This window comes from Acanthochromis polyacanthus, chromosome 14 (genome assembly GCF_021347895.1).
Source record: "Acanthochromis polyacanthus isolate Apoly-LR-REF ecotype Palm Island chromosome 14, KAUST_Apoly_ChrSc, whole genome shotgun sequence".
Lineage (NCBI taxonomy): Eukaryota > Metazoa > Chordata > Actinopteri > Pomacentridae > Acanthochromis > Acanthochromis polyacanthus.
This window is the reverse complement of record NC_067126.1, coordinates 18,954,848-18,981,216: the sequence shown is the minus strand read 5'-3', so window position 1 is coordinate 18,981,216 and position 26,369 is coordinate 18,954,848. Positions and strand designations below refer to the sequence as shown.

Here is a 26,369-nt window from a genome sequence, read left to right as displayed (position 1 = left end):
TCAGTTATTGGTCAAGCCGTGAGCACATGTGTAGTGTTTCTCCCAGGACCTCTCTGATTGGCCCGCTGTACGGCGGATCCGCCCATTTCTCCGCCTGCTCGGTTTGTGATTGGACAGCAGTGTCTCTGCTCATGTCGCTCCATGTAGACAAACTCGTCGGACGGCACCGCAAGGCCCGCTGGGAAATGTAGTGTTAATTGTGTTGAATAAAGCACGGGGCTCGATTCTTAGCACTACATCTCCCATAAAAAGAGCCGAAGGGGCAGAGCTTCAGAGCACCTGAAAAGAAGTTCATTCATACGGTTCAGAGGAGGGTTCAACTCTGTAAGATTCGCTGCTATGACTGAGGGGACGTGAGTATATTTCTTTTTTTAATTTAACGGGAAATGTCGACTAAAGTAATATCCTACAGTGGTGACCAAGCTAAGTAAAGATATGGCAACGACTATAGGCTCATTTCTGTATAATTTTTTTACTTTAACCTGAACTAAGCTGCCAAAGTTGTGCTAAAATTTGTTTTTTTTAGGGAGACTGATTTTCCTTTATTACCATTTATGTAACAGCTGATACTGTCGTACTAGTTCAAACAACAGAGATTAGAGCACTTTAAATAGTTGACCCTGAACAAGCTGCACTTTTAAATAGCTGTTAAAATGGTAATGCATCTACATTATATAGAAAACTGACACAGAATCAGCAAAGTCTATTTTTAATTGTTCTGTTAAGATTATACCCTGTAAATGTGCTTACCAATGAGACATTTATCTTCAGTCACTTTTTAAAAACACAAACACACTGGAGCCACCCTTTCAGCCCCTGATGCTCCTGTTGCCACTGGGCCCACTGTGGACTTGACCTGCCACATCTGTTCCAGTTGTTCCCTGTTTGTCCCTGGTACTTCTTAGTTTTCTCATGCTCCTTCCTCCTGATGGTACTTACAGCTGGGTTTTCCACATCTATCGTATTCAAGATGTTTAACGCTTTTTGTTTGTCACATGCTCATGCAGTCTGTGCAGTGAAATGCAAAGTGACTATTCCTCAGGGTTGTGCAAAAACAAGAAGACATGATAAAAAAGACCACTCTTTTAAAACAGATACATGGAAAAAAGTTACAATGTCATAAAGGGTGCAGTTGTTTGTGTGTGTTGTTATGTTATGCAATGGTGGCATGTGTGTTTTCAAGTATGTTCCCTACATGTTTAGTTCAGGTTAGTTTTATTTCTTATTTCATTAATTGACAGAAGAAGAAAAAAGCAATTCAATAAAATACAAAAAGCAAAAGTTTCCAGAGGTCTAAATGAAAGAAGAATACAATTATGTAATCTGCCCCTTTATAACAAACAATCAGTTTCTAATGAGCATTAAAAAGAAACAAACAAAATGGCTATTAAGTCTAAGAGGCCTACACAGCCACTCTCACTCATATCAGAGTTTTCTCTCAAAACAAACACCATGATATTCTTCCTTCATTTCTTCGTATTTTAATAACATGATGGTCTTAATTACGTTTTTAAATCTTGTATGTGATTTAGATTCTTTTGATTCCTCATCTAGATTGTTCCATAAATTGACCCCTTTCTCAGAAATGCAAAATTCCATTAATTTGGTCCTAAATCTGGGTTTTATGAAGGTCTCTCTTCCTTTGAAGTTCTACTTACTTCCTCTTTTTGTATATCTGTTCTGGACATTTCACTGGTGAAATTTCCTTATGAGCTTTGTACATATTTTGCAGAGTACTACAATATCTTTATATACTGTGAAATTTCAACAATTTTAACTGCAGGAATAATGGTTTTGTTGGATCTCTAAGCTTTTTTTTGACTGATTATTCTTATGGCTGTTTTCTGTAAAAGGAAAATTGACTGGATGTTTGTCTTACAGGCATTTCCCCAAACTTTAACACAGTAGGTCAGATATGGAACAATCAGAGAATTATAGAACATGTGCAATGCTTTGTTATCCATCAGATCCTTTACTTTGTATAATACAGCAATTGTTTTTGATATTTTTACTTTTACATGATTTATATGTGATATTTCCATTGATCCAGTGTGTTGTAGCGGACAGAATCTTATCTCTGCTGGTTTATTTAGTGTTTTGATAGCAATGGTATCCCCCTTTTTGCTTGGTTGGGCCAACCAAATAAATAAAAATACATCACATCCATTCATGACTGAATTATTGGTTTTACTGTTAAACAGCTGAGTAAATGCTATTTCTTTGTGAAACCGTCCAGGAGCCCACCTTTACTGCAAAATATATAAGTGAAAGAGCCCATAGGTATTTTTGAATCATCATTAAAGTGCTTTGTGTCTCTGGCAGGCACCTGCGTAGGCGAGGAGGGCCGTACAGGACAGAGGCAGCCACAGATCTGAGCCGCTGGAGGCTGACTAACGTTGAGGGCAGGCAGACGTGGAGCTATGTGGAAGATGAGGATACCCCAGACAGAGAGCAGACCATGCTGGAGGCACATTCACTGGGTTTGGACACGGTGGGCTTTTTTAAATCATTTCTGTTTTTTTATATAAGTGAAATGAGGGTCTTCTGTGTTTTAAAAGTGAAAAACACTCTTGACTATTTTTTTACCATGTGCTACTAGTTATTTGGCGTTGGCTATGTGATTCTCAGTAGACAGTTTCCAGAACAGCGTGACAGATTTAGGCTGAACAGTGGAGTATAGAGAACGTATGAATTCAGTAGGCAACTGAAAGACCTATTAGAACAATGCAGTAAAGTTTAGGATAAAATAGTGTAAAATCGGCTAAAAATGAAACTCGGATCTGGAGGATTTCTTATTACTAATTCTCTCCGCAGAGCAAGTTTGTGCATGGCTCCCCTGCTGCCCACACTGCTGTGGACGCTGCTCTTAAAGGTATGCACTTCTACAGTCACCTCCAGGCAGAGGACGGCCACTGGGCAGGGGACTACGGTGGACCTCTTTTCCTGCTCCCAGGTAAATCAAGTCATTCTCCTTCGCTGCTGACATCCGCTATGAATTCAGTCTACTGATCTTTTCAAAGCAGTTTGGTGTCTGGATGTTTTGATTCCCAGCTGGGGACAGTTGATTGTATGTCATTGCCTAAAAATGTAATCTAAAGAGAAAAGGCACCATAGCAGATAGAAATGCATGCTACCTTTAATTATATGAGATGACATAATCATGAAAATTGCTAAAGACATAGAAGAAATCAGGGGTTGTTCTCAAGTAGAGCTTTCAGTTCAGCTCCAGTGTTGTTGTTGATGCTTTTCTTAGCTTACTTTGCCTGTAATTGACTAAAGTGACAGTTTCTATTGTTATATGATAACTGAGGATTTCAAGGCATTTTTCTGGAGATGTCCTTCTGTATCTATACTTATACCTCCCAGGTCTTTTGATCACATGCCATGTGGCTAAGATCCCTCTGGCTGAGGCCTGGAGGAAGGAGATGGTGAGGTACCTGCGCTCAGTTCAGCTGCCGGATGGAGGCTGGGGTCTGTAAGTCAACAGCAACCATGTTTTGTCTTTTGACATCCATTCCTGCTATGTCATTTTTGGTTTCTAGCAGCTCTGTGGGCCCTTGTAACACAAATAGTAGACATAAGGTGTCATTCAAAAGTAGAAATATGTCTTTATTTGCAACATCTGCATGCAGCCTTTTGGTAGAAAATGACAATTCTTGGGTCAGAAACATCTGCATCTATCTGTTAATAAGCTACCTCAGAATAACTGGTGTAGTAATCACTTAAAGTTTCTGTTTAATCCACCCTGCTACAAAATTCTAACAATAGAAAATGTCTGAAAAGCACACCCTCTGTGCATTATTGATTGTGGCAGCAGTTTGAGTGTGTACTATTTTTCTGCAGACATATTGAGGATAAGTCTACCGTCTTTGGCACAGCGCTTAGCTACACCTCACTCAGGATTCTGGGAGTGGATCCTGATGACCCTGATATGGTTCGTGCCAGAAACAACCTGCACAGCAAAGGTTAGAATAAATTAAAAACACAGATCAAATGCCTCAAATAGTCACACACAGTTAGCAGTGTCCTACAACACACAGGTGTAGAAACTTACTGCCGTCCCATAATTTCCAAATGTGTGAAGCAGATTTTTAAAAATGAGAAATATGTTACTGCTTTGTGTTTAGCAAAGGTGCATTTCCTGCAACTTTAATGTGATCTTGTAACCATGTTAGGGTCATACAACAGTACACCAAAGCTCACTGTGTTTTTTGATTACAGGTGGTGCAGCTGGGATTCCCTCATGGGGTAAATTCTGGTTGGCTATTTTAAATGTCTACAGCTGGGACGGAATGAACACACTCCTGCCAGAGATGTGGTAAGTTCATCGTGTTCTCCTTTAGTCATTGGTCATGTCTTAATGATACAGGATTTCAGCTGATGCCAGGAAAACACAGTTCCATTGCATTGTTGTAAAAATGCAGTTCCTTTTTCGGATATTTAATGCTGCATTACTGTCTGGTGCACAAAGAATGCACATCAGATGTTGAAATCAGGGATATTTTCAGGTGTAGTCGCTGTTCACTCTTAACACAGAGCTATGTGAACATTTCTCCTTCTGTATATATTCAGTAGAACAGATGTATTTTTGTCTGCTGCAGGTTGTTCCCGACCTGGATGCCCGCCCACCCCTCTACTCTGTGGTGTCACTGTCGCCAGGTCTACCTCCCAATGAGCTACTGTTACGCTGTCAGATTGACTGCAGATGAAGACTCACTGGTCCTCAGCCTCAGACAGGTGCTGAAGCCACAGAGTCCCACAAGGGGGCGCAATGCTCACAGCCTGAAGTCAATGATTAACGTAGAGCGTTTGGCTGGAGTCCATCCCAGCTGACAGTGGGTCAGAAGCAGGGTGCATTCTGTTATTCACGGGGCTGACACAAAGAAACAGACAACCATGCACGCTCAGTCAAACCTACAGCCAGCGTAGACTCACCTGCAGTGTGAAGGGCACCCAGAGAAAACCCACACAGGCACAGGAAGAACATGCAAACTCTAACAGAAAGGCCTCAGCTGAGCAGCAGGTTAGAACCCAGAACCTTCCTGCTGCCTGTTTGCACTGCAGTGTAAAATTACAGAATTATTCACAACAGAAAAATGAAATGTATCATTTTGAACTTCACGCTCTGATGCTGATAAACCAACCGCTACAAGCTCCTTTGACAGTTTAGTTGCTTCTTGTCAGTTTCTACTAATCTACAAATCTCCATTGAATATACAGCTCTAGCTCGAAAATCACTTGCACTGTTACTGGGGAAAATTTCATTTGTTGTATTTCTTCATGTATTGACTTAATTATGGCTTACTTCTCAACATGTCTTTCTTTTTCTCATCAGTGTAGTAGCATCTAGTGGTGGAATTGTTCTTTATGTCTGATCCACCTTTAAACTCTGCTAGTATTGCAGCACAGTGCAGTTTCAGTTTTTTTCGTCTTCAGAGACTAACGAAATATGCTACACAAAGACACGCAGATGAACTTGTTTATCACATAGCTTTTATTGTCCAGAAAACAGAGTTCAGAGTACGAGTGCAGAATCTGGATTCACATTGCAGAGCAGTGATCTTTTTCCCAGCATACATATATTTAAAAACCTCTTCCTTCATGCTCTTCCTACAGGGATAGGATATTACCAATTGGTCAGTACTGCATTAGTTGTTGATCCTTCATTTCCTTGCCACTTTACTGTATTCGTTTCTTTAGGAATCTGAAAATCAAGACCATCACCTTCTCTTTTCTGCGACTCTGTGCACAATATGTAAACATGGAGTTCCATATCCAAACGAGTTCTGATTATATGATTAATGAGATAAATATATCATTGATGTTTGTTTATTGATTGAGGAAAATTATCCAATATTACACATCTATGGGAGGTACAATTCTGGTAACCTTTAGGATCAGCAGTTAATTTAAAGGTAGGTGCCCTGTTTCATTTAAGAAACGGTCATCTATCAAAGAGTGATCTTCACAAGATGTGGAAGTGTACCATGGCACAAATCAAGATTTCTTAGGACTTCAGGCAAAGACTAGTTTATACTCATCAGGCTGGAAACAAATTCAACATTTTTTTAAATTTAATTTTAAGTGTCTTGAATTGCAGAACAGATTATACATTTTTTTGTTCAATATGTGAAACCTGTAACTTCCTCTTTGTTCTCCAGGAGCTTTATGTTCAGGACTATGCCTCCATTAACTGGCCAGCTCAGAGGAACAATGTGGCAGCATGTGACATGTACACACCTCACAGCACACTGCTGTCTGTCGCCTACAGTAAGTGTCCTCAACATACTTTAAACAATAAACCCCCACCTACAGCTGTTTGATGATTTAAGATTATCAAACAACTGTAAATATCAGATAAAGATAACACAAGTAAACACATAATGCAGTTTTTAAATGATGATTTTAATTATTAAGGACAAAAAGACAATTCAAAGCTATGTGGCCCTCTGTGAAAAAGTAATTGCCCCTAAACCTAATAACTGGTTGGGCCACCTTCAGCAGCAACAGAAATCAAGCATTTTCTATACCTGGAAGTGAGTCTTTCACATCACTGTGGAGATATTTTGGTCAACTCTTCTTTAAAGGATTGTTTTAATTCAGCAACACTGGAGAGTTATCAAGCATGAACGGCCTTTTTAAGGTCATGCCTCAGCAGTTCAGTCAGACTCAAGTCCAGACTTTGACTAGGTCACTCCAAAACCTTCATTCATTCGTTCATTTGTGTTTTTTAAAGCCATTCAGAAGTTGCCTTGCTGGTGTGTTTTGGATCATTGTAGTGCTGCAGAACCCAAGTGCGCTTCAGCTTGAAATCACGAACTGATGGATTCTCTGGTAGAGAGCAGAATTCATGCTTCCATCAATCACAGCAATTCGTCCAGGTCCTGAAGCAGCAAAGCAGCCCCAGACCATCACACTACCACCACCATGTTTGACTGTTGCTATGATGCTTTTTCTGAAATGCTGTGTTACTTTTATGCAAGATGTAACGGGACACACACCTTCCAAAAAGTTTAACTTTCATCTCATCAGTCCGAATAATTCTCCCAAAAGTCTTAGGGGTCATTCAGATGTTTGTTTGCAAAAGTAAGATGTGCTTTTTTGTTCTTTTTGGTCGTCAATGGTTTTTTGCCTTGGAACTCTGCCATGGATCCATCCTGGGTTCCTTTGTGACCTCCTGGATGAGTCGTTGCTGTGTTCTTGGGGTAATTATGGTCAGCCGGCCACTCCTGGGAAGGTTCACCACTGTTCCGTGTGTTCTCCATTTGTGGATGATGGCTCTTAGAGTGGTTCGCTGGAGTCCTAAAGCTTTAGAAATGGCGTTGTGAGCCTTTCCCGACTGATAGATGTCAGTTACTGTATTTGTCATCTATTCTTGACCTTCTTTGGATTGTGGCATTTTGTTGCAGCTTTTTGAGATCTTACTTCATTTTGTCAGGCAGATATTGAAGTGATTTGATTGAACAGGTCTGGAGATAATCAGGCTTGGGGGTGGTCAGTGAAATTGAATTCGCTTTCCAATAAATGTGATTAGCCACATTTAATTCATGATTTAACAAGGCCGCAATTACTTTTTCGCATAGGGACAGGTAGATTTGGATAGCTTTATCCCCTTAAAGCATTAAAACATTATTGTTTTAATTTCATTTCATTTTAAAATTCATTTAAAATTGCATTTTGTGTTTACTTTGGTTATCTTTGTCTAATATTTAAATTTATTTGATGCTCTTCAACATTTAAGTGGAGGAAATATTAAAAAAAATAATTCAAGAAGAATGCTTTCTCACGGCGCTGTATCAAGCAGCAAGTAATGATGACTATCAAGAAATGTTTTATGTAGTTCTACTTTTTTATGTATTTCTAAATTTGTCTTCCAAGTTCTGTAAGTGACCATAAAAATGATGAAACCAGTGTTTTGCGCATGTGTTGCACAATAACAGACACACAACATACGTCAAATGGAAACACAACTTGAGGCAGATGTGGCGGATGTTTTTTGCAATTAAAAGAAGAAGTGCTTTTCTTCGGGATTCCCCTACAAGCTGCCCCCTGAATTACCCCACTCACCATGTGATTCTGTTCCTGTTGCCCCACAGTGGTGCTAAATGTGTACGAAGCCCACCACAGCACTGTCCTGAGAGGAAGAGCTGTCAAAGAGCTTTATGAGCACATCCAGGCCGATGACCGCTTCACTAAATGTATCAGCATTGGACCGGTAATAAATATACACAAATCAAAACCAGCAAGCACAGAATGGAGTATGAGCTATGTGTGCGTAAACCAAAACACAGAAACAAAGAAAACAATACATGAAATTAAAGAGTTAATGTAGTTTTAATGAAACTACAACCAAACTTATTTCCATGGGTTTTCAAATCATCCTGTTTAAACTGCCCCTGTTAAAGAAACACAGTGTGTGAACAAAGTATTGGGCGTTCTCCGCAGATCTCCAAGACCATCAACATGCTGGTTCGCTGGTATGTAGACGGTCCCTCCTCTCCAGCCTTTCAGGAGCACGTGTCCAGGATCCCCGACTACCTCTGGTCAGTCAGCCGCTCTCTTATTAACAAAACAAACTAAGCTTTTGGTCTGTCTCTAATCAGAATTAGGTGGTCAAGGTAAACCCTTGTGAAGCACTTGTGTTGGCTATTCCAGTTTTATAGTAAAAGAACTTATACAACTGACACGAAGTTCTCTGTGTTCCAGGTTGGGACTGGATGGGATGAAAATGCAGGTGAGAATTTATTCTCTGCTCCTTTAAGACTCTTGTTTAGGAGCTCAGTGTAAAGAATAAAAACTACTTTTTGAAATTGGAAGGAGTTTGACAAGGCACAGATAAATGGTAGAAAATAGACGGTTTTACTGAACACTACTCTGAAGACCCCTGTTTGTCCTTTTTTAACATGTCCAAATGGTAGTTTTTATATGCTGGAAGAAATCATTAATGATATAAGCAGACAACACCATGGCTGAGCATTTCATCGCTGACACTGCTTTGTCTTATCAACACTGATTCACACAGTCAGGATTTCATGCGTAACAAGAAAAGCACTCAGAGATCCTTGTGTTATTTCTGACCTTCTCTGGAAATTTCATCCAAATCCGTTAATCTGTTTTTGAGTAATATTCCGAACCGAGAGACAGACACCAATCGTCACATAACTCCACCACGTTCCTTAGCTGAGTAACAAATGGTGGGACTTTCTCTATGCATGGCGGAATTCCTCCAACATTACAATTTGCCATTAAGTACTGTAGAGCAGTTTTCTAATGTTTGAACAGAGTCGTGGGGGAGCTGGTGTGCTCAAGCTGCATCAAGTGTTTAAGGGATGTGTGGAGAAAAAAACAGGGACTTCATGAATCTACACATTCTAAAAAAGCAACATTGTAGAGATACTTCAAAGCCATTTACGTTATTTAAAGGATTATGTTCATGGGAAAAGAAAAGCTTTAAATTTGTTACTTTTATGCACAGACCTGAGTTTAGGTGTTAATCAATGACTGGAGAGGAACACTACTTAACTTTTACCTTCCAGGGACATCCTTCTAGTCTGCTTTCTGGTCTCATACTTTGTATTATCATAGAGGTTTCAGGGCAGCCACTGATTTCAGTTTTATCTCACTGAGTGATTGAACACTTTGTCCTTTTTCTTTCACACAGGGGACAAATGGATCTCAGCTCTGGGACACTTGCTTTGCTGTACAGGCTTTTCTTGAGGTAACACAAAATTTCTTAGTGTTGTAATGTGAGCAAGCAGGTACCTGTTATAAAGATCTGAAAATGACTGTAGTGCAGAGACTCAGTGAGAACATACGGTGTTTTTTTTTATCACAGCGTTTAAGCACCAGTGACAGAGCTGTTTACATTTGTGAAGTGCTCACCTAATAATAGAACAGCGTTAAGGTCTCCACAAGCGTAACTGTGTGTCTGTGTTTGTGTACACTGGGAAAAATGCCCCTCTCAAAACAAGAAAAAAACTTGTTTCAAGGACCTTTTACCTTGAAATCAGTTTTCTTGAAATAAGATATGATATTTAGAATACTGAGATGTTAAAATTAGCTGGGAGAACTTATTTTCAGCTATATTTTACCAGGATTGTTGAGCTTAGGTGTCTTAAAATAAATCAGATATGCTAAAAAAAAAACATAAGTTTTTCATTCAAAAATAGATTTTCACTTTCATGTAACCTCCTAGTTTGAGATATATTAACCCTCTTGTTGCCTTCATTCATGGGCACCAAAAAATATTGCTTCCTTGTCTGAAATTTTTTTTTTTAAATTTGCAAAAAATCCCCAAATGTCAGAAAATTTGCAAAACCTTCAGGAAGAAAATTCCAATAATTCCTTAAAAGTTTCCCTAGAAAGTTTTATTTTTAAAAAAAATACCTCAAATTTGACAAGAAAATTCTTGTAAATATTTCCAAAAAATGAGTAAGTCTTCCAAAAAAAATCCTAAAATATCTAAAGTGATTACATCTATATCAGTAAAACTTCTGATATTTTCTTTAAGCACATTCACATAAAAAAGAAAAAAAATATGTGAATGTTCTTAAAGAAACATTTTTAGCACTTCCTTTTTTCTCCAAAAAATGTTCAGAGTTTTCCCCAAAAAATTGAAAATGTGGACATCAGAAGTTTCACTGTGAAAATATACATTTTTTCCATATTTTCAAACTTTAAAACTGGTCAATTTGACCCACAGGACAACATGAAGGTTAAACTTATTTTAAGTTTTCTTGTAAAATTCAATTCAAAACAAGATAATTTCAAGATTGTTTGACTTAACAAGATATTTAAAATTGATTGTCTTTAAACAAGTCAGTATCTTGCTGAAATGTCACTTGTGAATTTATCTTAAATCAAGTGGGATGAGACATTTTGACTAAAGATAAGAGAAATAGACTTGGTAAGATTTTGAGTTTTTGCAGTGTAGCTACAGTTGCGTTGCACTGATGTGGCTTTAAGGCAGCATATACAGCCTAACCCTCACTGCGCTTATAGAGTCCCAAGGAAGCCCATGTATGATATCGCATGTCTAAATGCAAAAGAGATGTTTTTAGTACTGTGGTCGACATCAAATCCAGATTGAGATGTGTCATATAAACAGTTGTTATAAATGTGTGTGTTGGGGTCTTTCAGGCAGGAGCTCAGGATGACCCCAGACTAGCTGAGTGTCTTCGTCACGCCCATCAGTTTCTCACCATCACACAGGTAAACATGTAAACACTAACCAGTGAAAAAAACAGTAGCTTCTAAAGTTCTCATGGTCTAATACAACATTTATCTCTCAGTCAGTTTGACTGAGCTGCACAGTGAATCACCTGCAAAAGTCTGAACTTGCTCAAAAGTAAATAAACGTGTCGGTGAACACGTTTGCGATATCAGTCAGGGAATGACAAGTCCTTGTGTATTAATCCTCCATGATGTCAGTATAATTGTACTTAGTATTTATTCTCTCATGTGACCTATGACTCAGGTTTGGATGACTGAAAGTACACAAGGCTGTGATTCTTCTGTGTATCTTTATCAATTTCAACAGTCAAAAGTTCCACATTACTGAGTGCAGTGATTGACTGCAAGAGATTAAACTGCCACATTACTGAGTGCAGTGATTGACTGCAAGAGATTAAACTGTTTGTTCAGTAATTTGTTGACAGAGCGTATCATTGTGCTGCAGAAAACACTGTTTTATAGCACTTCACAGCTCAAAGGCTGGATAAGAGATTCCAAAAGATTCTTACTGTGCTGCATTGCCAGAGACGATCATTTCTGTGATGCTGATCACAATCTGTGGCCTGACAGATGACAGCATTCTGTCTCAGGGCTGTTTCCAATGTTTACATCTTTAGTTATGTCTTTTGTGCTCCCTAAGGTTTTCATCGTGTTTTATTGTGTTTTTTAAAAATAATTTATCTTGATCTTATTTATTCATTATTTATTTTATCTTCGCTTTTTCCTCATCCTTGCTGCTATATTGGTGAATGGCGGAACACTCAGTACTTTTTTGTCTTGTCACTTGATCAAGTACCTGCCTGTCAGGTTCAGTGTGTGTTTTGTAATGGGATGCCAAATGCAATCATTTTTTTTCCGCAAAATAAATCTATCCACGGACATAAATAAAGCAATCTTGAATCTTGACCCTTGCATGTCAAGACACATTTAAGTAAATCTAATCCAAATGTGTAGGAAATGACCTATAATTGGGGAATTTAACTGTTAAGCAAATAATTAATCTAATATATTTTGATCATCATCACATAAGCAGTTGATAATGTAGGAAACCACAGACAGTTGTGTATGTTAATTTGCATGAATGAGCCAAAACATTTACAATTAGTGCAAAAGAAAGAGAAATTGCTTTTAAAATAAATAGAGGGGACTGAACGATGTGGAGATTGGACAGGTAGTTTGGAAAATTTCTGTTCTGTTTGTGGCACTAGTAAAGGCATTCAGGTGTGCCAAAGATCAAAATTATGTAAAATTATTTTACTGTACTTTCATACAAGTGAGTTCTGATGCATACCTAGTTTGGCTGCTCTTCCAGATACCTGAGAATCCTCCTGAATACCAGAAGTACTACAGACAGATGAACAAGGTAACACTAATATCACACAACATTTTACTTGCTATTTTTGATTTAAAAAGACTGTTATACTTTCTAAGTAAAATAAGACCCCTGAGAAGATGCCTTTTATGCCTGTTTGTGTGTATAGCACGTGCTCTCCATATCTCTGTGTGTATCTTTGTCAGGGCGGCTTCCCCTTCAGCACTCGTGACTGTGGTTGGATCGTGGCTGACTGCACAGCTGAGGGCCTGAAGTCGGTGATGCTGCTGCAGGAGCTCTGCCCCTCCATCAGCCAGCTTGTCTCCTCTGAGCGTCTGTATGATGCTGTCAACGTAGTGAGTTTGGAGAGTCTTATTTTTTAATGTAGCGTATATTTAAGTAGGTTGGTCCCACTGAGATCAGAGATCTCCTTTACAAAGGAGTCTGGCCAAAAGGACAGCAGCATAGTCACATTAAAACAATAAACAGCAGATAAAATCAATACCATTAAAACCTGCTCACATATGACACTTGCACACAGACAAAGTAGACTGTAATGATTTCACCAGAGCTTTAAACTCATTCAGTGTAACAAGGGATTGAAGCTGAAATTGTAATTTATTCCAGGCATTAGGTGCAGAAAATCTAAATGCTTTCTTGCCCAGTTCTGATCTTACTTTGGGGACGACAAATTGCAGAGTATTCATAGACTGGAAATTGTGACTTCCATGTTTCCTTGCTTAAAGACAAGACAAATAGGAAGGAATAACACCAAGAATGGTTCTGTAAATAAACACATACCAATGACTGAGATGTTGGGCATTCAAGATGTCCAGTTAGTATGAACTCTAGTGTTTTCAGTGTTTGGTAATGCAAGTTCAGAAATGCATCTCATTGTTTCACCTTCAGATCTGGGATGTGACAGTTTGATCCCATTGCTGGTTGTAGTCTGTAGAGAAAGAGATTTATTGAGTGAGATTGTCACAAACACAGATTATACCTAGTACAGTGAAAAGTGTGAATATCTGAAAATGTGCCGCTTTATTAGAAGCTAACTACGAGGCCTTGCAACACTGCCACATTCAAGACTGCAGTCCAAACTGAAACTTTAGTCCGTCTTGTACACAGTTTGGCTTTCTCACCATCCGTCTGTCCTCCTTTTGTAGCTGCTCAGCATGAGAAACACAGACGGTGGATTCGCCACATATGAAACTAAGAGAGGAGGGAAACTCCTGGAGCTGCTTAATCCCTCTGAGGTGTTTGGTAAGTCTGTTGCCAACACTATGCTCATTACCCATTTCATGCTCTTTACTGTAAGATATGTTCAGGCCTAAAACAATAATTCATCATTTTTATTGCACAAATTGTTGGAGATAAAAATCAAAAGGTTGTGGTATATAAAGGCTCTGCATTGATTTCTTGGTATCACAAATGTTTATTTCAAACATTCCCGAGTTCCAAACAGAAGAACTCGGGTCAGTGCTGAGCAGCACTAAAGCTGCCCGGACTGTCTCAGTGACTCAGTCTGCAAATATGTGGACATGAAACAAGGAAACAAAGGACCAAATATAATCATGACATTTCCGTCTCGGTTCAACATGTACAGACTGGACAACCTTGTTCCATTGGGCTCAGTGTATGTGGCAATATTACGATATTAAAGGACAAAAAGTCAACACTGTTGTGTCGCTGTGGGAAAGAGGATGTAGGATGTGTTTTGAAATGCATGTTTTTGGTATTGCTGCATTATTTCTCTGTTTTGTTTCCTTCGTTACACACTCACACACAAACAGGTGACATCATGATAGATTATACCTACGTGGAGTGTACTTCAGCAGTAATGCAGGCTCTGAGGCACTTCCAGAAGGCCTACCCCGATCACCGACCTGAGGAGATGAGGTATACTGCATGGCACATGCATTTGTTTGGAGGTGTTTTACCTGAAGTGATTGAATCGCACAGATACGCCTGACAAATGTGAAGGAAGTACTGATACTTGTGCCAGCCCTGATAAAACTAAAAATGGCTGCATGTAGTAAAAATCTTTGAGCACACATTTCTGTATTTATGAAAACAATTTCTCAGTTCTTGTTGAAGTTTAGGAGGAAACTCTGGAGGGAAAAAGACAATGGCTGTAAACCAGTTCACTGTTCCTTCTGCAGGTCAGTTCTGAGAGAAGGACTGGAGTACTGCAGGAGGGTGCAGAGGCCTGACGGATCCTGGGAAGGGTGAGCCTTTGCTTTTAATGCCTGATAAACTGTGTGAGCCACAGGTCATGCTCAGTGTTGTCCTGCCTTTGCCTCAGATCCTGGGGAGTGTGCTTCACATACGGAATATGGTTTGGCCTTGAAGCCTTTGCCTGCATGGGTCACGTCTACAAGAATGAGTAAGAGTTCCAGACACTGAGCACAAACTACCGTTCACTGAAATTTTATACATGGCTGAACAAAGACCAACTTTAACCCTTAGGTGCATGAGTGATTGGACTCTACACTCGTCCCCCGTATAATGACCCGTATGAAAATCAGTGTGTTTTTATTTTATTTTGAATAATCATTTCTATTATTGTTTGTATCATATTTTTATCCACACAAGAATGATTTCATGTTTGAAATATGTTTGTTTTTCACTTTATAACACATTTTGAAAATTGAAAAAGAAGAATATTATACAGAAAAGCAAAAGAAGAATATAAACATTTGTTTTCTTCACATTTTTCCACTCTTTTCCTCCAGCTGTTGCTACTCCATCCTTCCAAGTTTGTGCACTGCTTCACTTCTTGTGTGATATTATCAGTGATAAAGAGCTTAATTCAAATATTACACTTTATTTAGAAGTATACAAGGCAACTTTAAAATTTAAATGGAATGATATCAAAAACATGTTCTTTGAGGAATAGCTGGAAAATGAAATCATAAAGATATTGACCGCACCGGGTCATGTTTGACCCACTTATGCATCTAAGGGTTAACAACATTGCGTGTAGATCTGGTGCTCCTGAGCAACATAGGATGTTTGTGAACTCTTAACCTACATACCAAAAAGCAACGTTTTGTTCTTTGTGAGCAGAGCTGTGTGTGAAGAGGTGCAGAAAGCCTGTCAGTTCCTGCTGGACCGGCAGATGTCAGATGGAGGGTGGGGAGAGGACTTTGAGTCTTGTGAGCAGCGGTGCTACATCCAAAGCAGCACAGCTCAGATCCACAACACCTCCTGGGCTTTGCTTGGGCTCATGGCTGCCAGGTGAGGCATCACTCAGTTTGTTATGACGTGCATTCAGACATCTCTGGAGGAAATTGTGTTGTGATTTTCTGTTGGGTGTGTTTTGGTTTCACTCAGAATGAAGATTCCCAATGATTCTAGCATTGGCTTCACTTATTTATTCATTTAATATACACTACTGTTCAAAAGTTTGGTGTCACTTAGAACTGTCCTTATGGAAGAAAAGCATTTTTTTCAATGAAGATAGCATTAAATTAGTCATAAATACAGTCCAGACATTGTTAATGAGGTAAATGACTATTATAGCTGGAAATGACTGATTTTTAATGGAATATCTCCATAGGGGTACAGAGGAACATTTCCAACAACCATCACTCCTGTGTTCTAATGCTACATTGTGTTAACTAATGGTGTTGAAAGGCTAATTGATGATTCGAAAACCCTTGTGCAATTATGTTGGCACATGAATAAAAGTGTGAGTTTTGAAGGAAAATATGAAATTGTCTGGGTGACTCCAAACTTTTGAATGATAGTGTTTGCATTTTTATTTTGTTAATTTGCTGCTGGCTTTGATTGCATCCATGCTGTGTTGTATAGTGCCTCTGTACAGTTCATTCACTGATAGAACTATCAGGAAATGATAATGAAATTGAATCTATTCAAAATGACTCTGCCTAATACAAACAAAATTCATTTATTCCATTCCAACCAAATGTTCTATGAATAACCAGGCATCCCGACAAACGGTCAATTGAAAGAGGAGTACAGCTGCTGATTGAGAAGCAGCTGCCCAATGGAGACTGGCCACAGGTATATCTCTCTGCTTTGCATGTATTTTAATATTCACTTATCATACACTCAGATTATACCATACTCTGTCATAAATATAGCTGATACAATATTACCAGGTTTAGGTTGATCCAATGATGATATGAAGTGCAATGGGAGCTTGAATGTGTGATTTTCTGCCTTTCCAGGAGAATATTTCAGGTGTGTTTAACAAGAGCTGTGCTATCAGCTACACCTCCTACAGAAATGTCTTCCCAGTCTGGACCCTTGGCCGCTTCTCAACTCTCTACCCCAGCAGTTCACTGGCTGGAAAGGTCAAACTGTGAAAATGACGACAGAAAACAGAAATTCAGTGGAAAGTGTATTCTTGTATGGGCTGCATCTGAACTGACATAGTAATGATTTCAGCTGTGTTTCCAGCTTTGAATCTATCAGATAAAGTAGCACGTTTCATTCCTTGAATTACTTTCTGTGTTGACATTCCAGCACAGCCCATCATCCAGAGCTGTTGCTTAAACATATCTGATAATCTGCTGCTCAGTGCGCTCTGGTTTTTAAAATGTTCAAACAGTGTCATGTCCATGTTGCCTTCTATCCTTGTAATTTCATTTCAGAATAAATACTTTTCTATGGTGTTATTTAACCCGAGTGAATCTCAAGTTAATTTACTTTCTGTCCTATTTCATTTTTTCTGCTTAGGTAAAAAAAAAATCTTAAATAAAGACTACATTTGTAAGTAAAATAATTCTATGTAGAAAAGGATTTCCTCATCAGACATAATACTGATCAATCAGTTCTTAACAATGTGAAATGGGAACATGCAGCCTGACCATCAGAGCTGACACTGACTGTGTGGATTATCTCTGAAGCACCCACTACATGGAGAGTGATGGCTCATGATATTTTAACCTTTATGTGCAGTGAGAATGTTGGCGAAGCAGATTGCACGTTCTTCAGCAACGCCCTGCACCATCTGATAAAGTACATAGCAACAGTTTTTGGTAATAATTCAACCGTTAACTTCAACATTGCTTTAGGCTTCAGGCCAGCAGCTGCAAGAGGAGAAGAAGTACAGCATTCAAACATGCAGTCTTTCAGCCACGACTCAGTTTCTGTAACTCTACAGTGAATTTGTACAGTGCTTATAAAAAGTCTTCACCCCCTTAGGTGAGTGATTAATGTTCAACTTAATTAGGCTTTTTGATGTCAAGGTGAAAACAGATTTCTGTATATTGAAGACCAGCCCCACCATGACTCATTAGGGTCATGGGGGAGCTGGAGTCTATCCCAGCTAACTTGGGGTGAAGGCAGGAGACACCCTGGACAGATCACCAGTCTATCACAGGGCTACATATACAGACAAACAATCGCACTCACATTCACACCTACGGACAATTTAGAGTCATCAGTTAACCTCAGCATATTTTTGGACTGTGGGAAGAAGCCAGAGTACCCAGAGAAAACCCACACATGCACAGGGAGAACATGCAAACTCCATGCAGAAAGATCCAGGGAAGGCTGGGACACCAACTGGGGATCTTGTAGCTTCAAGGCAAAAGTTCTAACCACTGTGCAGCCCGCTTTGCAATCATTGTAATTTGCAATTTTGACATGAATGAAAGCATGTTGTAAGAATTTACAAAAAAAAAGTAAATTAATGTCAAAACAGCCAAATGAAGTTGATTATGGTTCACTGTTAAAAAGCAATAAAAAGAGAAAAAGCTTCCAAAGGAGGAATGTTTTTAATATGCACAGCACTCGGTGACCTCTGTCTTTTCAGATTAATTATCGTAATTAGTCACACTGTAAACACCTATGATATGCTAAACTTGGCACAGTACATGAGGCCGGGCTCTCTGTCGTTCATTAAGTCCAGGTGTTTTCAAAACTTCATGACACGCCTGATTTTTTTTTTTTTTTTAATTTTACAGAAAGGTGTGGTCTTCTGGAATGTTTTGTCAGATAAAATGTGTGTGGGTCTGTATGACAACGCTCCACAAATAAGGTAACTGAAGAGCAGCAGCATGCTTTGGGTCTTTTTGGTCACAGCAGTGATAAAAGACTGTGATTGAGTACAAACATAAAAGTCAATGCTATGCAACTGGTTTAACCTGTGCTTTCTATTGTGTGCTGTTTGTTCCAAATCTGAAGCATGACAAGATGCTGATAAGAAAGCTGCTCCCTCATCTCTGTGTAACCTACTGTTAACAGAGTGACACCCAAACTCTCTGCATGGAAAGAATTACAGATTCTCTCCTGCCATTGTAAGGCTGGAATTTGGAGGTACACACGTTTCTGCACAACACTTTATCAGCTTAATATATCATTCAGTACTTTGACAAATAATACTCAAAGTTTGTTTAATTTATCAGTCTCATAAAAAAATCTTAATATCAGGTGCGACTGCTCTTTAAACAGCATCTGAAAAATGGACTTTTTATAGGTACTGTGTGTATATATTTATATATGTGTGTGTCTGTGCGTGTATGTGTGAGTGTTTAATGCCAAACATATCATAAATAACTGTAAGAATGCAGAATTGTTCATTAACAATATGGAAATATAAGCCTTATTGGCATTTCCAAGCACTGTGAAGAATTTACCAGTGCTTTAAAACTCTGCCTGCACATTTAGGCATGTTATTGCATAGGAGACTAAATCTGGGACCGATCACATCGTCACATACTGTGGTGTAATTGCGAAATGGATAAGAATCTGAAGTGAAAACAACTTTTCTAGAGTATACAGTGTATACACCTGTCAGCTGCAACAATAAAGCTGGGAAGTTTTATTGTTGCAGGAAGTGACTGGGAAGTGACCAACATTTATCATCTTGTTACAGTGCAATGTTTTGCTGGCAAACTCGGTGTCCCCATATTTATATAGATTTTACTTTTACAGGTGCAACACCTAAACATTGGTACAGACAAAAGGACACAACCCACACCAACAGTACATCCTCACAGCAGCGGCCTCCCCCAGCAATACCATGTGGCATATGACAAAGAGCCCAAGTTGTTGACCTAGCTTTCAAACTCTCTTGTTCCCAATCCAACTAAGCATCTAAAGGATGCAGTGGAACACACCTTTTGCTTTTTGGACTATTTCTTTGCACAAACCAGTCCAGGTTGCTTGATTTACAAACACAGGTCCAAACTGAATGGAAAAGAGAGTTGAGGGTGCTCAAACTAAAAGTCTGTCTTCGATGTTCAGAAGACAAAATACAGGTATTGTTTCCTGATAGCATCACACTGGTTGCCTGTGTGGAAAATATGTCAACAAACAGGTATGCTGTGCAGAGGACTGAAAGACTAACTCATCAAACCTTAGCTTATATGATATGTGTGTTCATGTCATTATTATGAGTTTTAAAAACAACATGCAATGCATGATGCATTGGAATGCAGTGTTATCAGTGTGTAGATGGTGTCTGATAGACATTATGCACACTGGTGGTGCATAGACTCTCTGATGACACTTGAAGCTCAGCCCCCGATGATGTGGAGAGGACAGCTTCGGTTGAGGTGTGGCTGTTTATAAAGAGAGCAGCAGTTGAAAACGGCATCTGTGGATCAGCTCACCGCCACACAGTAAGTTCAACTCCAAAACTTTCCTGCAAGTTCCAGGTAACTTTCAAATATAGAAAACAAGATGCAGAAGCTGATTGTAATTTTTGTGCAGTTTTGATATGTTGTACATTTTCAATATGTCTTACAGATGCATGTCTGATTTTTCTGCACTCACAGGGGATCTGTGTGGATTCTTAAATCTCAGGGTTTAAATTTTTAAAATGGATCAATGCGGTAAATAACTCTGTTGCTTTAATTTACTGTTTCCAAATTTATTTAATTGTTAGACATTTCAATCTCCTGAATAATAATTGATGTCTGCTTCCATCAGGAGGAGGACATGGCCATGGCCACGGCCACGGCCATCATGGTCACGGTCATGGCCATCACGGTCATGGTCATCATGGTCACGGTCATGGCCATCACGGTCACGGTCATGGCCATCACGGTCACGGTCATGGCCATCACGGTCACGGTCATGGACATGGTGGTTGCCATAGTCATGGACAGGGATACGGAAATGGACATGGTGGTTGCTGTGGACAGGGGGAGAGGTGGAGACGCAGACACAAGCGTGGGCACAAGCATCGCAAATGTCACAAGAAGGGGAAGGACTGTCACGGGGTGAGGGTCAACAGTGCAGTGGTTCAATGTTCAGCTCACTCAGCAGAATGTAGATTTTGCCCAGAAATAAGTGAAGCTTACTTATAAATAATAACCACAACATTATGTGACTGCTGATTTTGAAGGTTATTAAATAAAGGAGCAGGTCACACACATTCAGCGGTTGTGGGTTCATTGCCTTGTTGAAAGGTGTGTGTGTGTGTGTGTTTTTTTTTGTTGTTTTTTTACAACTGTCATAAAGGAGAAGCAAACGCTAACTGTCATGCTGCTAAAATAACTGTTTAGACACAAAATCATTTCAACCACCAAGCCAAAATTGAAGAATAAATCAAAACCCCAAAGAGACATCTGTTTATCGCTCTGGGGTCTACTTTAAATTTAGGAGTGTAAAAATAGATTTGGTAGTGATGAAGTTGTCTCCTGAGTATTCCAGTGATCAGATAACATCTGTCTCTTGTGTCCATCCCTCCTACAGTCCTCCAGCAGCTCCTGCAGCAGTAGTGACTCTGATTAGATGGAGATTTCTGGATGAAGCAAGGAACTACCTGGAAACCCTCCTCATATTGCTCTATACAATAATCTGTTGGTTTTGCAATCCATTGTTTGGTTATATACTGCTTTTTAAGTAGACTGCATCTGTATTGGCCTTAGAAATGTAAACAAGCTTTTGTTAAAACATTTTGACACATGAGCTTCCACTGGTTGTGTAGCCTTGTTTTGCATTCTGATGTAATAAATTCTGACATTAAAACTAAAATGGATGGATTCTGTTTATTTTCTCAGTTCTGCTTTTTTGCTTTTCATAACTTCTGTTTATAATTATTATGTGATTATGGTAGCTTTCAAATTTTTCTCCTGGAGGTTTTGTCTTTTTTTCATCCAGTGGAAAATCGCAGCTGAGTGAAGGGCTGTTGCACTGCTGTCCGTATAGTGCCAATCTCAAGAAAGCCACTGAATGGCGCCAGAGTTTCGAGTCCTTCAAACAGTGGTTTTCGAAGTGGATGTAACTAAAACAGCATATGATGCCCTTGATCGTGTTTTTCAAGTGTTATTTTTAACAGTTATAAAACTGGAAATGTAAGATTTGCAATATGAGTTAGCTGGTTTTCTTGTCAGTGTTGCTTATCTGGTGCCTTGTGGAGACACTTCACAAAAACTGTTGGGAGATCAGGTCCGGCCCCTGATGGCGAGTGTTGGATTTCAAGCTCTAGGTGTGGCTTCATATAAAGGCAGAGCCAGCTGCCTGCTGCATCTGTAGATCTACTCTTCAAAACACAGTAAGTTTATGAGCAGCTATCTAGGAATGATTACCAGAAAGTATGTGCATACATGCATGTCTGTGAGTGTGAGTGTGTGTGTGTGTGTGTGTGTGCTTGTAAAATAGTGCTATGGTGACATAGAACTGCTTACACAGCAACATGGTGTGGACTCATCTTCCTTTTAGGGACTAAACACAACATGTATGACATTTAGGTAGTGAGAAATAGCAGTTTTTTCTTTACAGTCATATGAGACTTGACTTTGTAATATCACAAACTGTGTGCTGCAGTACCTCCAATCTGCACTGCAAAATGTTACTTAAAGTAACATTTATTGATTGGTGCTGCTTTCTGTCTCACTGTATAGTATTGTAACTGTGACAGAATACAATTTACTTTCTCGTGTTAAGAGTTACTTTGTGTTCATTAGGCTCTTTCACATTCAGGGTTTGGATCTAAAATTTTGAAATGTCTGGCCCAGGCAGAGGTAAGTGAATCATTTGCTCTAACTGTCTTTTGCTCTGTCACATGTCTACTTGGGCCTTATCGTTTCTGTCAAACTTTCATCTTTGAAATTTAAGCAGTGAAATCTGACATTTACCTTATATAAGTTAAATGTAGAAGTAATGACCACACCTGTTTTGTTTGGTCAGATTACCAGTGGTCCCCAGGCTGTCCTCCTCCGCCGGGCCCAGGACCACGTCCCCCATCACCTGGTCCACCATGTCAGCCCTACCCTCCTCCATGTGGTCCACCAAGACCACGTCCCTCATCACCTGGTCCACCATGTCAGCCCTACCCTCCTCCATGTGGTCCGCCAGGGCCACGTCCCCCACCACCTGGACCAGGGCCATGTCCCCCACCACCTGGACCACCATGGCAGCCTCCATGTGGTCCACCAGGGCCAGGACCACGTCCTCCACCACCTGGCCCAGGACCACGTCCCCCACCACCTGGACCACCATGGCAGCCTCCATGTGGTCCACCAGGACCAGGACCACGTCCTCCACCACCTGGACCACCATGTCAGCCCTACCCTCCTCCATGTGGTCCACCAGGACCAGGTCCACGTCCTCCATCCCCTGGCCCAGGACCACGTCCCCCACCACCTGGACCACCATGTCAGCCCTACCCTCCTCCATGTGGTCCACCAGGACCAGGTCCACGTCCTCCATCCCCTGGCCCAGGACCACGTCCCCCACCACCTGGACCACCATGTCAGCCCTACCCTCCTCCATGTGGTCCACCAGGACCAGGTCCACGTCCTCCATCCCCTGGCCCACCAGGCCAACCCTACCCTCCTCCATGTGGTCCACCTATATGCCCTCCTGTATACCCACCTTATGAAGAACCAGGGCCAGTAGTACGTCCTCCATCCCCTGGCCCACCCTGCCAACCCTGTCCTCCTCCAAGTGGTCCACCTGTATGTCCTCCCGTAAACCCACCTTATGGAGGACCAGGGCCAGTAGTACGTCCTCCATCCCCTGGTCATGGGCATCATGGACATGGACACGGTCATGGGCATCATGGTCATGGGCACGGGCATCATGGACACGGTCATGGGCATCATGGTCATGGACACGGGCATCATGCACACGGTCATGGGCATCATGGTCATGGACACGGGCATCATGGACACGGTCATGGCCATGGTCATGGGGTAAGATCCAGTTGTTTTGTTTAATAACAAAGAGTAGAAACTACGAAGTCACTATTTTGTAAATTTTCTTCGTAACAAATCTGCCATGTAATGTGAAGGGATTTCTCATAGTTAACTCAGCAGCTCCCCTCAGCTCTACAGAGCATTTTAATGTCTTTTAGCTCATTGTTTTGGTTTCCCCACCTGCTGCTTTACTGTTTTTTTTCAGCCCCATAACTGCTGTTTATTACATGCTTATTTTAAGTGAAAAAAAATCTCTAAAGAAACTGCTTTGCATCCTGTAAAGTTAAAAGCAAGCCAGCCCCCTGAAGGTGGTGGTGACCAAAAAGTGAACTAAAAGACAGAAAATATTTGACTTAGATTCCTCAGCTAATTAGAAATATGAATCAAAATAATGTTACTCCATATTTGCTAGATGTGTGATTTAAATTTGTTTGAGGCATGTTTCCAAAAGATAATCTGTATATATTTCAACAATGAATTCACATAATAACTTTTTGTAATTGACTGGCATCAAGACTTCATGGCATGACGATATTTGTCTTTGCTGCAGTCTTCCAGCAGCTCCTGCAGCAGCGACTCGGACTAGATGAAGATTTCTGGATGTGAAGAGACAAGTTGCCACCTGGAAACCTTTTTCCTCGTAGTTACAAAAGTAGTGACAGTTACTTCAGCCATCTGTGCTTTAAAACAGGAGTGCTTCTTGTTTCGCACTATCAGGATTTAAATCAAAAACTTTTTTTTTTTTTTTTACAAAGTATTAAAGCAACAAAGTTTAATGCAGCAATAGATCTACATGTACCGTTTATCATTTATGCAATTGTAGTTGCTTTTGCTTTTTAAGAAATGACTTTACCAGCAGTTGCATGGTGTATGCAAGTTATAGGCTTGTTGTTAACTGTGACTGCATTAGATGATAAGCATAACTTCTCTGTTACTTCATAAAAATGCTAACTGTTCATGATTAAATGAATATCCACAATTTTGCTTCTTTATTCTCTGTCTCATTTGACCTCTGTTGTTTCTTATTGCTTTGCCTGCCTTATCTACCATAGTTAGATTATCATTATTTGCACAGGGAAGGTTGAATTAAGACCTTTGTTCAACAGTGTTTCCACTAAAAGTAACACACCCTGCAGCAACAGCCATTTACTTGAATCCACTTTTTTATCACCTGCACATGTTTATTTATGACATTTGTCATAATGCCATTACATTGTTGCTCTATCTGTTATAGATACAGACATGTTTTCACCTCTACACTAATCCCAGCATATGGTATTGGTGCATCTGATTTCCAGAGGCTTTGATGCAGTGTACAGTACAGTGCAGTCAATGTGATGTATGTCCTGCTTAGACTTGCAAATATTTAGTTTTCTTCATTAAGTCATTCTGTTAATGGGGGATGTCCTGCATGAAAAAATCCTACTTAAGTAAAAGTAACATAAGTATTAGCAATTGGAAAGTATTACAGTAAAAGTACTGGTTTGGTCTCTCTAATTGATATGTTATTATATCTGACATCATCAGTGTGTCAGCAGCATGTTACTGTTGTAGCTGCTCCAGGCTGAACTACTTCACATCCAGTTTTATGTTTTATGTTTTATGTACAGGCACGGCAGACGGATCTGGCTGGGCTTCACACACAAGTAATGATCCACAAATCAGTTTTCACCTTTTGGACTTTTTCATTTTGATCTTTGGATAGGTGGAATGAAATCTTTCGTGAAGTTACACAATGTGTCGCAGCTGTTAACTACTTATAGACATATGAAATGTGAGTTCAGCTACACATTGCTTTTTGTAAGAAGCCAGAAACACTGTAAATCACTGGTTTAATCCGCAATCATGTGTTGCATTTTAAAAGCCTTTACCTTTTAATCTTCAGCTTAACAGTAACTAGTTACCAAAGCAGTCAGAGAAATGTAGTGGAGTAGAAAATACAATATTCATCTCTAAACTGTCTTCAAATTAGTAGGTAAAATTCCTCTCTGGTTATTGCTTAAAGCCTTAAAAACTATTTTCCTGTGTGTCAAAGTTAGATATTTAGAAGGTTTTATTTGTTTGAAGCTCCACCTCCCTGTACATCCATTCCTCCCCACTTATTGCAGTGCCAGGACACCAGCTCACCTGATAATCTGTTCCAACACTGTAAAACTACTCAACAGTAGCTCAGCCATACATGTTTAAAGTGGAAGCTGATTCTGAAAAAGATAGAGAAAGCTTCACTCTGTAAGTTAACAGGTTTAGCTTCTTTATTTGCTTTGTTTAAAAGCCTGGAAGTCTGAATCTGTGTTTTTGAGACTGTCATCAGTACCCAGCAGTTTCAAGGTGGAAATACTCAGCTATGGTGTTCCCTGTCACTTTCATTCATGATATGTTTGTCTTCCAGCACACAAAAATACCCTATGAAAATGTTAGGAAGATAAACACTCTGAAAGTACAAGTAAAGGGGTCTTAAAGTACACTACTTGAGTAAATTGACTTACTTGCCGTCCATGCAGCTGGTCGACTCTCCCAGCAGTGACTAAAGACCCCAGCTATTCAAGTGTTTCAATAACTATGAAGCTGCAAATCTTTAAGGCCTAAGTGCAAGTAGAAAAGGGAGTGTAGGTAATGTTTATCAGTCTTATCACATAGCGTTCTCTAGAGGAATGGAAAAACTCTATAAAATACTGGTAACAGTAAGTAAATACAGCAATTTC

General features: G+C 39.8%; 2 protein-coding genes across 2 annotated transcripts; both read left to right on the top strand.

Moving 5' to 3' along the window:
- Positions 1-230: 230 nt before the first annotated feature.
- On the top strand, positions 231-17,195 carry lss (lanosterol synthase (2,3-oxidosqualene-lanosterol cyclase)). The gene is made up of 22 exons (XM_051959228.1): positions 231-353; positions 2,323-2,491; positions 2,815-2,953; positions 3,367-3,475; positions 3,844-3,965; positions 4,222-4,318; positions 4,602-4,737; positions 6,162-6,270; positions 8,097-8,215; positions 8,446-8,543; positions 8,707-8,734; positions 9,662-9,718; positions 11,140-11,211; positions 12,545-12,595; positions 12,751-12,900; positions 13,711-13,807; positions 14,338-14,443; positions 14,707-14,772; positions 14,850-14,930; positions 15,614-15,784; positions 16,495-16,573; positions 16,741-17,195. Exons 1-22 carry the CDS (start codon positions 340-342, stop codon positions 16,876-16,878), a joined length of 2,208 nt encoding a protein of 735 aa, XP_051815188.1. The 5' UTR covers positions 231-339; the 3' UTR covers positions 16,879-17,195.
- A 4,068-nt stretch (positions 17,196-21,263) lies between these two features.
- Positions 21,264-24,413, top strand: LOC127537232 (basic proline-rich protein-like). The gene is made up of 3 exons (XM_051959368.1): positions 21,264-22,491; positions 22,658-23,664; positions 24,218-24,413. The coding sequence occupies exons 1-3, from the start codon at positions 22,473-22,475 to the stop codon at positions 24,251-24,253; spliced, it is 1,062 nt and encodes a 353-aa protein (XP_051815328.1). The 5' UTR covers positions 21,264-22,472; the 3' UTR covers positions 24,254-24,413.
- Positions 24,414-26,369: the final 1,956 nt, after the last annotated feature.